Genomic DNA, 15,056 nt, shown 5'->3' with positions numbered 1-15,056 from the left:
TAAGTTTACTGAGGTCTATTCCAGTGGGGAAAAAAACAGAAGAGAGCCCCCCAAAAAAGTGTACCACCTTTGCTTAAAGCTACATGAGGAACTGTATTTTGTGTTGATTGTTTTCGCATTTAAAAAAGCAGCAAGGGCTGTTTGCACTCACACCCACCCCCCCCCCGCCTCTCCTCCACTTCAGCCGGAAGTCCGATTGCGGGGTGAAGCGGTTTCATAACAATTCAAAAGTTCTCAGTCCTCAGTGTATAAAAAAAAAAAAAGCTATTCTCTTACAAACAATAGAACTGCAGGGTTTCATTCTGGGAAATTGAGCCACTTACTGAACCTCCTCTGCTGCTGATCATGCGGCACGAACCAAAAGGATGAATTGTAAACCTATAAGCTGGTCCTAAATGAACAGTTAATACACAAATATGAGCATGAGACTCAAATGCTGTGATGTAAATGTAAGTCAATCAGTCCAGTCACACTTCCTTTCTATAAATCCTTTATTCAATATGGTTTTCTGTGTTTATACAATGAATTGGACACAAACTGTACAGTGCAGACAAACTGTTTGCATAATATGTATGTAAAGTAACTGTACACTTACTGACGCACAGAGTAATCTCCTTTGAGGTCGGCACCAGTGACACTTTGCTTTTGGCCCATCGCCGGCACGGTTCACATCAGAAAGACACGGCAGGTTGCTGTAAATCTCCAGACTTCATCGGATGCTTAATCCCGGTCTCGCTGAGCGGGTTGAGCTTGTGCACACGCCTCCATTACCCCTGTGACTACGTATCAAGGATACAACTCATTTAGTCACTCATCCTGAAATCAGTTAAAGGAACACATTTCTTTGCCTTCGATGCAAATGATCTGTCGGTCATTTCCATGTTTTTACGTACGTCTATATAGCATATATAGCAGGTGTCGGGTAGGTCGACCCTCTTGTGGGCTTGTAGGTTCAAAGACGTGTATCATGGTCCTCTAGGCTGCTCATCACCCTCTATGAGTACCGAGAATAACTTTCCCGAGCTCAATCCATCATTGTCTAAAGAAGCAGCATAAGAATATCAAACAATTACTTCCTCCTGTTTTTTTGTGTTATAATTTTCCTGCTCTCAGACAGAATTAAATATTGATGCTCTGCTGAAAATCTCCCACGCAAGACATGCATTAGTGTAACTGTGTTAGTGATATGAAGTCATTTTGATTAATTCTTCCTTTGCTTCATTATGGCAATGATGGATTATGCTTCAAACGCCATATGTTGCACAAGTTATGCGACAGGGACGCCAACGTTTGCCATTCTAATGTATCAACGACCCAAAGATCAACCAGTGCAAACCGGTGGCAGGAATGAGCCATGCGCAAAGATCCCCTGGTGCTACGCTGTAAATGTTTGTCTTGTTTATGATAACATATTTCCTAAATTACCACATGCAGTAGCCCCAGTCATCTTTTCTCTTTTGAAAGAAAAGAAACATGCAACAGGTGGGAAACAGTCCTAACAGAGAGAGAGGCAGAGGAGAAAAGAGGAGGTGGGAACGAGGTCTCTGGCTGCATGATTACAAAATGAGAGTGAAAGCTAGCGCAGTTATAGTGAACAGAACATTGGGGATCAAAGGATAATTGAAACGTTGAAAAAAAGGATAGAGTGTGTGTGCATGCGTGTGTGTGTGTGTGTGTGTGTGCGTGGGATGAGAGTGTTCGGAAAAGAAATAACCTGGGGAGGGAGTGCGTTTACCGCATCGCTTTAGACTCAGATGTAATAAGGCAGTCTTTTGTCGGAGGAATAAAGTGGAATTTTAACAGAAGAAGAAGAAGAAGAAGTAGAAGAAAAAAAATGGCAAAGAAAACCTGAGCGAGAGCAGCGAAATAACAGCGCTGGCTAACCCATTACACACTTTAAAGTGCACCGGCACTGCGGCCTTTTTGCGCCCGGCGCGACCACTTGGGAGCCCGGGCTACAGAGTAAGACGGCTCCACGTGTCCCTGCCCCGGGGGACACGAGTGGCGCCTGCACGTGGAAATGGAAAGTGACCCGGGGTTTGTCGCCGCTGCTCCCTTCCTAATTAAATCAGCTGCCCTCTTGCAGCGCGCAGCCCGCCGTTAGATAATCGTAATTGTAGTTTTCGGTGCCTGGCCAACCACCAGCGGAGAGAAATGTCTCCCGGGACACGCGGACAGTAATTGCGCCTTGCTTGTTTGATCCGGGAGCTGTGATTTTAAGCTCGGGGACACTACTGCGGCAGAGAGACTTTTGGTCGGCAGCCAGGAAATCAGTCTTTCTTTTTTTTAATGTATTTATTTTTTTGTATCTGGCCTCAGCCATCATTATTTCTTGAGCGTGTGCCACAGATCCTCAATGGCTGCTTTTTCGCAGGATGCCAACCCCACTTGGAGCCTAACGAGCCGGGCCGCGGCGAACAGAGGGAGCGCCGTTCCCTCTGTTCGGGCGCTGGAGACAAATGAGCCGCTCGGCGGTCATTGAGTGGAGAGCCGCGCGCCTCCTCGCGTTGGCTCAGACGAGCACGAGACGACATCGCACGCTACGTGTAATCAAAGTGACAGCCGAGACAACACGGGGTACATTATAAAACGAAAGAAGAGACGCTTTACAGACCTGATTACCGGGGTTTCGTTTTTCTATTTTTTTCGTTGACATTTTGCTAGTAACCCCGAGTGTTGACACGACGATAATTATGTTACATCCACATTTCTTTGACGTGAGACAAGCACAACACCTCATCACCATCACCCCACTATGGTCTTCAAGTAAAATTAGACAGGACGGAGCTGAAGTGGAGCCTCCGAGCGAGCTCGATGTGGGCTCGACCCCCTGCTGGGACCCGGGAAGGCCCCGGATCCTGCATCTGGAGCTTGGCTTGGGGGGGCACAGCGACAATCTACAGTGGTATCCAGCCCCAAAACAAAAGAAAAACACTTTCTGATGACAGCAGCAATACATTTCACGTACACTTGCAGGGTTTTTTTCTTCTTTTTTTTTAGCATCAAGATCACACAGAAACTTGCTAAACTCACATATATTCATTTACATTCTGGCTTTCATAAATTGCATTTTCCTTTTCGTAATCGGAAATTGAAGACGAGCCCGCTGAACCGCGTTAAAGCATGACGAGGTGCTAACGAGCTCAAGGGAGGGGGACGCGCCAATTAGAAACACTGCGAGCTGTCTCGTACTTTCACAGTCTCTTCCGCGGCGGCGTGCGGATCAGTCGTGGCGGCCTCGTGGCGGCCGTGCCGTGGGAAACGTCGGCGGAGGTCACTCACGGGACGGCGTTCCATTGGGTGTGAGTTAAATGGCCTCCCCCCCGAAAATTGGGATTCGAAGCGAGAGTGCAGGCGCGGCCTGTGCTCAGTGTGTGAGGGAACACAGTCGTCTCCTCGGCAACGGGACGGACTACAGGTGACACTTTCTGTCCTCGCCGTCTAATAAGACTAAATAAACAGAAGGCCCCGGTGTTGAACAGGATTCGGGTCCAGAACAGATTGGTGCCGTGTTGACTGTCACAGTGAGAGGGCAAAGCGTGGGAATATATTTGGTTTTTCATTTCATGTCGAGACAGCGCAGTCGCCGTGTGCTGCTGGTTTTTACCACATTTCAAATACTTTTTTAGTGACCGCCGCCTGCCTTTTTTTAGGCCACTGTAAAGGCAGATTTAATCACGTACTCTCAGTTTTTTACTCTGCAATAAATCCGCACGTGATCAGATTGGATGTGCGCCCACTGGGGGAAAGTAGGAACACGTTGTGTACTGACTCACGAACTGTGCTACAATTATGAGGTACTTGTACTTCACTTTACGCTACTTTACACTACATTTCTTGTTGACATGAACGTTAAATACTCCCCCTCATCCGTTTGACATCTACAGTTAGAAGTGACTTTGCAGATTGAAAGGCTTTTGAAGTTGGCCGTCGTGGTAATCCTAGACATGGTGGCTTCAACGTCACTTACCCTGTTCACTACCTTTAACTTCAAGCACTTGGGAAAGCAACAGAAAGAAAAAGCTCTACTTCTGCTACTCGGTGTAAACACTGCCTGCTACCGTGCTGCTCCTTTGCACTCCGAGTCGCTACAGACTTCAGCTTCGGCTGCGTCATGCGATGCGCCTCGCTCTCTCTCGCTCGAGCTACACTCGTGTCAGTGGCGTGTGGAAACAGTAGCGACGGAGTAAGTAACGGCGGTCACTAGTGCGTGTGCGGGGTGACAAGGCAAAACGAAGGGACAAGCGTGCTTCATCAAGCCAGGTGATGTCAAATAGACAAACAGCTACATAGTACGTGATGCAAATTAGGGGACAGGCAATACCACGTGTTTGCAATGCATGTAACGCACCGGGCCAATTCCAAGTATATTTTGTTGTTAGCTGAGCACAGAATGTCCTGTGCTTAATTGATCGATGAGTAAGCAGCCGCTGAATCATCGGTGTTTGGTATTTAAAGCAATTCTCTTTGCCTGATGTTTGTTTTTTAATCTATTCATTATTTACTCAGAGATCGAATCCAACTGGTCGATTTTAGGTGGGAGCTGTGTGTGTGTGTGTGTGTGTGTGTGTGTGTAGCCACCAGCGAGCAAGCATACCTTGCAACAGAAAACGGTACTATCAGGAGAGGAAAGAGGGGGCCCCAATTCTTACAGTATTGTCACAGAAAAACACAGGTGAAGACGACGTTTTTCTATTTTCTCCCCATCTTTTTTGTTTGTTTGTATCTGTAAAGAGTCCTTTTGTTCCTTGGGGGCCACTGTCCCACTTCCAAAGTGTCTGGCGGGCTTCGCCCCGACTTTGGCGTCTTCGTCCTCCGCTCCCCCCCCACACCCTCCGCCGCCGCCGACCGCGGCTGCCCTGTCCTTCCCGGCTCACCCCCACCACACCAGATCCGTCCAATAGGGAGCCAGGTGGGGCGGGACCTGGGGCCCCACTGCTGACCAGTCAGAAGTTGAGCTGCTGTTTGTTTGGTTACCTTTTGTTGCAGTTTAGTCCTTTTGACCGCGCAGCAGTAGGGCGGGGCTCTGGCTTTTCCCGGCCTCTGGTTGGCTAGGGAAGGGTAAATAGGGCATAGGGAGGAGGGCGGGGGGTGGGCAAGGTTATGTCGCCTCCTTGTCGGGTTTGTTGACCGGTTTGCCGCCATTCATGACCACAGGTTCGCTGGTTGTGCTTTTGGAAGGCGGGCCCCCGGCGAGTTTAGGCACCGCCTCCCCTACGTCGTGCAACGAAGGCTCTCGGTACATCGCAACTGGAGGATGGTGGCGGGAGGAAAGAGGCAGAGGAGGAGGAGGAGGACAGGGGGGAGGAGAGGTGAAGGAGATGCAGCGGTGGTGAGAAAAGACGGAAAGAGGAGGGGCATAAGGAATTGGGGAGAGAGAAAGAAAAGATGTAAAATAAATTGTGCAGGAGGAGAAGATGGGGAGGAGCAGGGAAATGAATGGAGGAGAGAAATAAAGAACCTGAGGACTAAATTTTCACTTAACAGACACAAAAGAAAACTGTTCAAAAACCTAAGTTGGTCTGTGTGTGTGTGTGTGTGTGTTGTTACCTTCTATGGGTTTAGGCAAGAAGTGTGCAGCTGGTTTGGTCTTTTTGACCCTGTTGCCCTTCATGGCTTGTCCCTCTTTATTGAGGCCCAGAAACCAGGCCCGCCCCGACTCCTTCTGCCTGTAGAGCATCGAGCTGTAGATCACGTAGTAGTTCTCAAACACAGACTCCTTGAACTTACACTCCGCTGTAAACAGTTCCTGAGGAGACAGAAACAGAGGGAGTCACAATTCACATTATGTTGGGAAAAGACGGCAATTATTATGAAAAGGAAAATGATGAAGTTCCACGAGACAGTTTTAACGACGTGGTCAGCAGAAGAAAACGTTGTTTTTATTGAACCATTCCAGTGAATGTAGAATAAACATCATCATATTGGGCTGCCCATACATCTGGCAGAAAAACAACAAAACCATATTGACCGGCCACAGACAGGGAGGAGCAGCCCAACAATGACTGAATGACACGCCGTTCTCCCCTGACTCTCTCTCTCTCTCTCTCTCTCTCTCTCTCTCTCTCTCGCTGTGTGCGCATGAACAACAAACTTAAAAGCATTTAAAAAAAAGAGAATTGATTCTGGTGACACAAAAAGAAAAAGAAAAATGTGCGCCCCCTCTGCTCCCACACCAGCTCTGATGTCATGTGTCAGAACTCTGCTCCATTGTCGGCGGAGCATATTTCGGTACAGAATGAAGGTGTTATTCTTACCGGGGGGAGACAAATCCAGTCCCCCCCCCCTCGTCACAGCGAGAATCAATGGCAGCCTGAGATGAAACACATCTATTCTGGAGAGGTCAGAATCGGGCAAAGGGGGGCTTTAAAAATCTAAAAGACTGCAGCAACTGCTCAAGCAACAAGATAAGCAGAGGTTGAAGGACAAAAACAGATGTTTGCTCATACAGTGTGGACACAGCAGGAGATCAGCCTGTGCAGCTAATGATTATCAACTAATCTGTGGCTTGTTTGGATTAATAAACAAATTATTTTGTGTAATAAATAGGGGAAAGTGTCGACTTCTCTTATTTTGTATTTTTTTATATTAAAAATACATGATAATAATGCTGAAAATATTTATCAACTAATAAATTAATTAGTTGATAATTAATTAAGCAACTATTTGGACACTATTTCCCTTATTTAGTCACACTCAAATATCTTCTGTGAGCCTATGTAGTAATGTATTCTCAATATGTAATATATGTAATTGATCAACAAACATAATTCAAATGAACAATGATTCAAAGCCAGCGGAACAAGTTGAAAACAAAAAGCAAATTTCCCATTTGCACATCAAGATGACTTTGATTTACATTTTCTGTCACGGTGACTAAAGGTCAGAAATAAACCTTTTCGTCTGATCAGTTTTTTCTCAATTCTTCTTCACCAGCTAGTGTTTAACTGCGTCTGCGTCTGACATTTGGTACTCGGCATTCAGGTGCGTTGTCCTTTCACACGATGCAAAATGATTCACCCATTTTAACATGAAAGATGGCTTTAACTGTCGCAGCATTTTCAATTCATTATCACCAAGAATCTTTTAAAAAAGAAAACAATTCATCATTTATCATAAAATCATTCAGTGAATCACATTTCATCAAGACCATCGCTGAGGATATAAATAGCGTGAGTAAATTACGCCTCATATGGCTGAAGAGGCTCCTGCCAAACCCAAACAACCGCCCCGGAGGCCCCCGGGCCCCCGGAGTGGGAAGCGTCGGTCTAGACGTCTCTGATTAGCCGACGCGGGCCTCTCGCCAGAGCCACCGACACATTGTCATTCAGCTCAGGTCGGTCGGTCCGAGTCTCATAGCAACATGAGGAAGAGAGGCGACACTGTAGCCGTGGCAACCAACCAGCGCTGAGAGGGAGGGGTCAGTTCGGTTGTGTGTGTGTGTGTGTGTATTGGGGGGGGGCGGGGGGGGGGTGCAAGAACGATGGGGAGAAATACACACAGACCCTTGCATTGCAGACTCAACATATGACGTGCGACATGTCGAGCTCCGCCACGTCAACGCGCGCTAACAGAGAGAGACGCGTATTAAAAAGGGGAGGGCCGGGGGGCTCCAACAGGCACCCTGAGAGGGGATCAGACGCCGGGACACACACACACACACACACACACTTGTGGCTCCAGGGGATGAATGGAGGAAGGTGCAGGGGAGAGGGGAGGCAGGTGGAGAGGGAACGTGGGGGGGGGGCTAAATGATTGGCTGGCAACAAAACAATACGAGGGCACAATGAATGAAAGCTCTGCTCGCCGCCAATGTCAGTGGCACACGGACACAAATCAAACGCTAGCCTTCGGTAACCATGGTTTTAATTTGCAATAACGAGGAGCTTAATATTTTTGATGAACTGAAATATATATAGTTAGTCTTGACCTGCACCCGTGATTCATTATTCATCTGTTGAGGAGGACGATCCTTGCTGGCGTGCCGAGAGCAGTGCCAGACACTTATTAATGTAGGGCCAGCGGAGTCATCCATCATTTAATGCTGCTTTTAGAATAAAAAGATGTTTGATGCCGAGGCGTCTCTCGTCTGAGGCACTCTTACGCCCGCTTGCACCCACGGGTGAGTCGTTTTAAGCCACACCTCGGCGGGTCCCCCCGTCGCCCCGTCTAAATGGCCACGTCAACGAGCCGCCCGCAGAAAGAAGACAGGGACCGAGAATGAATGAGAGAAAATGGAGGGCGGGGGAGGAAATTGGGACAGGAAGGGGAGGATAAATCACTGAGTGAGGAGGACGACGCCTCGTGATTCAAGACACAGCATGGGGGTTCTTTCAGTCCCTCTCCCCCTCTCGCTCTTCTCTTATCTTAGCGTTTCTCCCATTGCTACGCCCCCCCCCCCCCCCCCCCCCCCGCCCCCCCGAACCCCCACCATGTCATTTCTCCGCAGAGACGTACGCAGACGCGTGCCTCTCGCGAGCTTCCCACCAGAAACACATTCGTTCTCCATCCCGACACGTTGTAGTTGACTAAAAGCTTTGATCCCGTCGGGCATTCAGAAGCTGACAGCCGAGGCCCGTGACCTCGCCGACCTCCGGAGCGAAGTCGCGCCTCCTCGGTGTGAGACACACCTTTTGCCCTTTAGGTAATGACCAGCTGTGTTCAAAGTCAGACACGGAGACCACTAGCGGCGACATTAGAGCGAATCGCTGACGTTTTAGTACGCCGGATTAGATTATTTCTGCGATGTTCCCGCATGACAAAAGGGCCGCCTCGTCCCGCCGGCTTTTCCAAGCAGATTTATTCATGTGTTCGCAACGGACATCGGAGATAAGGATATCTATAATAAAGGACGTCAACACACTAATGGGTATGTAATTAAGGAGGGATGGAGCCGTCGGAGATGAATTCGATGGCGCGGTGGGACGGCGGGAGCGTACTGCCACCTCTGGTAATCCGCACCATCCTTCAGCCGAGGAACAACCACCTGCCCTCCAGAAAACTACCCCTTGAGCTAAAGGAGCAATTTCGGCCATGTTAAAAAAAGTCAACTGGAAGTGAGGTCCTGTTGACCCATCCATCCAGCCAGCCAGCGCCCCTCCTCCAGAGGTTTGACAGTGCCATGTTTTCCTGACAAGCGAAGGCTTCGTCAAGAAAGCACAACGAAAGTCTCACAAAGGTATGTTTATGTAATGTTATGCAGGGGAAGAAGAGCTTGACTGGGGTTCTAGTTTCATCATGTGGTTTAAGGGCTTTTTGAAAGACACACTTGTGGTCACTATTTATTTTAGTTGTTAGAAATAAGAAAAGAAGAAAAAAATGATATCGTGAATGCGGCCTTTCGTTTTTTAAACTATATATATATATATATACACACACACATTGTGTTCCAAATGACTGATAAACAATGTATTGACTGACTTTTAATAGGAAATATCGTTCATCATCAACTCTGACTAAATTATCTGAAACTATAACAAAGTGTGATCATATCTACACAAGTTAATTAATGGCAGTAATGAATTATCACCAAACCCAGATTACTTATTTTATCTTTAACCTCCATAGCAATGTGTTTAATTAAAGGAATAACACTGCAGTTTCATTATTCATAAATTTGAGGAAGCATTGTTCCAATTTACACTTGCTCTACTTGTAGCATTGCTTAATGCGACTAAGCTCAAGGATGTTGTTTTTCATCCCAATCTCTCTATTTTTATATATATATATATATATACACACACACAAATATATAAATATATGTGTTTGCTTCTGTGTGCTGCTCAGCGACTGAGTGCGTTTGTTTCCAACACCAGTTATTATCACAGCACTAATTACCCAGGAGAATTGGGGGTAAACAAATCATTCTAAAGAAAAGAAAAACCACAGAGAAGAAGGAAGAGGGGAAGGAAAAGTGTCGACACATGAAACCAGAAGCAACGTGGGCACTTGGGGAGGTGTGTGTGTGTGTGTGGGGGGGGGGGGGACTGGAGTCAAAGCATCAATCCGACTCCAATCACGGCATCGTTCACGGTGTTCCTCTCAGCCTCTCCACACCTGCACACCTGGTCCAAATACACTTACGAAAAACGATTTGGCTCTCCTTCAGGACGAGAAATGGCGTCTCGTGAATGCGGGCTTTCGTTTTTTAAACTGCGCTGACACCGAGTCGGGGTTCTGTTGCTTCTGTTACACACACAGCGGAAAATCCTGAGTTTTTTGTGTGGCCAAGGTTTTTTTTTTTTTCCTCTACCTGTTCTGGACCTTTTGAAATAGGACTTTCAATTATCTCCGTTAATGAGTCCTTGAAGCTCATCAACAGATTATTTGGGGATTAAGGATGTTATTAGCCTACTGCTGCACTTTTGGGCTTGTCTGCAGCCTGTTGAGGTCGACTGCTTGAGCATCGGGTTTAATTATGGATTTGGTGGTTCACGTCAGGTCCGGTGTCTGTTAGTTCTTTGTCAATGAATTCATGCAAGTCTCTTCCACGGGTTTGTGTCCAAACCGGACGGAGATTTTTGGGAAAGAATGTAAAGCCTTCCTTCAGGTCTTCCTGAAAGTGAATGTGTCAGTGTGCGGTTCTTTAATATGTTCAGATTTCCGGATGCATGGATCCATCGAGTCAAACCAGCGCGACGAGAGTCCCAAAACTTCTATTTCAGTGCGACTTCTTGATCACATGATGCACAGCATGGAGTCCTCTAATTCATCCTCCTGTCACCAGAGGATGTGTGTGTGTGTGTGTGTGTGTCACCAATCACAAGGCAATGACATGTATTCTCTCTTCCACTCGTCGTCCTGCTCATCTCTCCGGATGTTGATATCACAAGACTCACTTGGCCTGAGTGCTGTGTGAAGGCAAGCACGCGCCTACGCCTACGTACCGCCACGCGTGCACACACACACACACACACACTTGTGTGTTGAAAAAATCCGGATGTGAAAAATATGCTGCAGCTCAGGAGGAAAGGGAATAGGGGTACAGGTGAAGGTGAAACAAAAAATGGAAGGACGGGTCTCCTTGTTAGTATGAATGGATTCGTGCTATTCCAAATCATTTTTAAAAAGATATGTCAAATATTCTCTGCTTTCAGGTTCATTTTTGTTATGTGATAGTGAACTGAATATGTTTTGGTTTCAGACTGCGTCATTTTTAATGTATCTCTCATGGTCATAAGACAGAGATTTAATATGCTACCATATTGTTTGGTAAAAAACCTTTTTTCATGTTTTTCATCTGGTCGACTCGACCTCTCCACAGCAACACTGTTTGTTTGCTCTCAAAGTGACGGGCTCATTTTTAGTTTTGCAGGATGGATTGATATTATTTTTATGGCCATTGGATCCATGCTGCTAAATTTCTGACTCACACTTAACCTTCTGATATCCCTCAAAGGGACTTAGAGGTTTTATGGAGGAGCAAAATTATTCTGCCTCCCCTACAAATTAAATGGTGTATTAAGTTGTAGCGGTACGGAAACAGGATTCTATGTACCTAAATCCTTTGCATCATAATTTTTGCTTTTCATCCTACGCACGGAGAAGCAGCAGAAGAAGATGGAGGAGACGATAATAACAAAGGTAGGCGGAGCGGTGATGGAGGTGCGCGGCAAGAGACGTGTCAAAGTCAATTTCCTCTTTCACCACTCAGCTGACATCTTGAAATCTACACCTAACACTCTCTGTCTCTTTCACACACACACACGTTTGCACCCACACTTGTCCCTACAAGTCTCACTTACAAACACACACACACAATCGCAAACTCATCGCCACTTTTTTCTTCCCACTTTCCCCAGCATGCACCATAATTATCACATAGCAGCTCATTGCACACTGTGCCATCTGTTAGTCACACGCACCCAAAACCCTCAACACACACGTGCGTACACACACAAACACACACTAATGCACATCGCCAGATGCTCAGGACCTTGGATTAATAAATCCTACCATGTATAACAAAGTTTGCAGCATATCATTAACAATTTGCAACAAGAGGATAAAGAATGTTGTCGGGAGTACAGCGTCGTTAATTTAGGAACAAGCCGAGAGAAAAGACTTCACTGGGAGATGTCCCAAATTAAGGAAAAGAACCCGTGTTTGTACCGGGAGCATTGAGTTATTTGTTCATTTTAAGTTTTTACAAAAGAAAAAAGTCAGCTTGTAATATCTCATATCTGATTTATATCGACTGACACCGACACACTAACTAAACATGGCGTATAATGAATACCTCCTCAGGGCGCTGTCCTCGCCGCTCACTGCCCCCGCAGCGACCTTTGCGGCAGCCAATGAAACATTGGGCAGCGATGACATCACGAGGAATTAGACCTTGTGTGCTTTTTGTTATTTTGTAGCTGCCGCAGGTCTGGAGAGTGATCACACAAGCCCAACTTTGCCCACAACGTCGTTTGAGGAGGGGAAATCTGTGTGTATGTGTGTGTGTGTGTGTGTGTGTGTGCTGGAAGGGGGGGGGGGGGGCTCCCCCTCTTCAATTATTTACAGGAAGCCCTCATGCATCTGTGACTTTCAGTGACAGGCTGAGAAAACCCAGCAGAGCAGCACAGATCTCTTGTGTCTCTCCTCCTCTCGTCCCTTTGCCGTCACCATCTTTGCGTCTTCCTCTGCCTCGTCTTCCATGATTGGTCCTGGCCTCGCCTTTATCCCTATCACACCTCTTTCATTCCCCTTTCATCTCCTCGCCCTCTCCTTCCAGCTCTACTCCCCCTGTCCCCTCTCGCCATCACCTCCCCTTTCCTCCAGTCGCCTCCTTTCCTCTGCGCTCTGGCTCCCGTCATCTCCGCCCCAAAAAAAGAAGTAAAGGGGAGAAAAGAGGGAGGATGTCAGCGAGAACAGACGCCGGTGAAAGAGTGCGAGCGCTCTCTGAAGAGTCAGCATGGAAATAATTCATATTCCACTCAAGCAGATCTCCGAGCAGCCGGCCGCTCCTTCGCCACCTCCCTTCCCTTCCCCTCCCCTCGCTCCTCACCACCTCCCTGGTCCCTCTCTCTCACGGTGTCTTCCATATTGTTGCGTATGTGCCTTTCTAATGCCAAACGGTTTACTAATTTAGCTGGTGATTAAGTGGTTTTCCTTTTCCTACTATAGTAAAATAAAGCTTCTGGAGTTTGAATAAAGCATGCTTACTTGAAGCATACTTATCCATAATCTGACCCATCAAAAGCAAATCGTCTCTGTCTGTCTGCACCGGTTTTGTCTTTTGACGTGAAAAGAAGCTTTTATTGTATCATGCATGCTTCGACTCTCCCTCAAATCGAAGCTTAAATGTAAGTGACGTCACATGCGGTTCCGAGTTGTGTGTAACTGCTACTTGAGGGGAGAAATCCACTTTGCCTCATTTTGCTCAGCGTGGCGTCCTGCAGGCGGAGCAGAAGAGGCTCTGCAGACGGACGCGGTGGATGTGAGGGTGTGTGCAGCGGCTAACTGAGGGGAGTTGAACTAAAAGCCACCCGTGGTTCTTTTGAGCAGCACGGTGGGATGAGCGTGTCACGTTAACCGGGCCAATGGTCCGTTTATATCAGCACAAAAGCGGTTTCCAGACGGCAGTAATTCATGGTTGCGAAAGAGGGAAATGTTGCTTTGTTTAAAAAAAAGAAATAGTTATGATGGTTTCCTGGATATCTGTACATTGTTTATCTGTATAAAACTATCCATTCCAAAGGGTCCATTTTGGCTGTTGGAAGTTGTGTTTATTCACTATCCCAACAAAAAGAGAAATTTAATGATTACTAAGAAAATAAGATTAGAGAAAATGACAATTTTTTTGCATTTTGCATTTGACCGCTAACACCAACAGACACAGCTTCCTGAGTCACTGTAAGCCTTATTGGTCCTTACTCCAGTGGATAAGGTAAAGTCTTAATAAAAATGACCAGAGATTTGTCAGAACAGGCTGACACTTCCATTTGTCTCCAGCAAATAATTACCACAGCTTAAGACCAAACACTCGGGACCTGGATGAGCAACACATGGTTGGCAATTAAGCCCCGTCGCTTTACAGAAAGAAGCATTAAGCCCTCAGCAGAAGAAAAATGTACAAATAAACAAAAATGATGCTCGGCCCAGACAGACGTGAAACAAAATGTCTTGTGGACTTTGTCCATCTGGGATTTTTTACCCGTGTGTGTCCAAGCTGGTATGCTGCACGTGTCCGTGTGTGTGTGTGTGTGTGTGTGTGTGTGTGTGTGCATCCTCACCGACGAGTAGAGGTGACCCTCTCCGTTCATGGCGATGTAGAGGCCGGTCTTGACTGATTGGATGGCCACGACTCTCAGACCCACGGGAATTAAGTTAAACAGAGCTGAGGGCAGAAACAGACAGACGGAAGTTTCAGTGCGTGTTTCTCTTTCCTCGAAAGCGCAGCGCCTCCCGAGAGCCAAGATGTCAGCTGGTCTGTTGCTCAGTCAGCTCGTTCAGTTCACGGCGAGGTGAAGAAGTGACGAAGCAGCTCGGCCTTCGGAGGAGGGTGAGGGGGGTGAGGAGGATGAGGAGGGTGAGGAGGGTGGGGAGGGTGGGGAGGGTGAGGCCGGTGAGGGGCGGGGGCTACCAGCAGGGCTTTTAAAGTCAGAGCATCGCAGAACATTGAGCAAACATTCAGGCCACCGCTTTAAATAAAACATGCTCTCCTCCAAGACCCCAGGGATAATTTGTCTCTGTAGCTGGAGGATTTACAATTAAAGTATTCTGCATCTTAAATTAAGAACTAGATCATTACCCCAGGACGCTACTAGGTTATTTCATTTTAGTCGAATGTGCCAAGTGTGCCGCATTTTACTATAATTCATCAATAATAACGTTATGTAACGTGACCCTTGAATTTTTTGTTGACATTGACTTTACTTCCTCATCCATTGAGGTCCGACAGACTGCCTGTGCAAAAATACAAGTGGTCATATTCAAGTTTGTTCTTCTGATGACCTTATCACAACTCTACATGCAGAAAAGATGAAATTATTCCTGCACAAGGTTTTTTTTAATAATTGTTTCCCCTAACATTTAAACACGGGCCTATTCTTGTTCATGTTGTTGAG

The 15,056-nt window shown here is 46.8% G+C and overlaps 1 protein-coding gene across 2 annotated transcripts in view; it reads right to left on the bottom strand.

Annotated features, from left to right (window-relative positions):
- Positions 1–473: 473 nt before the first annotated feature.
- Positions 474–15,056, bottom strand: part of LOC119222819 (fibroblast growth factor 14-like) — a 37,722-nt gene continuing 23,139 nt past the window's right edge. For both annotated transcript variants that reach the window (XM_037479735.2, XM_037479746.2), the window contains exons 3-5: positions 14,223–14,326; positions 5,551–5,749; positions 474–5,250 (exon numbers count right to left, since the gene is read on the bottom strand). In XM_037479735.2, the coding sequence (XP_037335632.2) occupies positions 5,102–5,250; positions 5,551–5,749; positions 14,223–14,326 (452 nt within the window). In that variant the 3' untranslated portion in view covers positions 474–5,101. The remainder of the gene's footprint in view (positions 5,251–5,550; positions 5,750–14,222; positions 14,327–15,056) is intronic.

The sequence above is a fragment of the Pungitius pungitius genome, chromosome 3 (genome assembly GCF_949316345.1).
Source record: "Pungitius pungitius chromosome 3, fPunPun2.1, whole genome shotgun sequence".
NCBI classification, from domain to species: domain Eukaryota; kingdom Metazoa; phylum Chordata; class Actinopteri; order Perciformes; family Gasterosteidae; genus Pungitius; species Pungitius pungitius.
The sequence above is the reverse complement of the archived record's forward strand: the minus strand, read 5'-3'. Positions and strand labels throughout refer to the sequence as shown.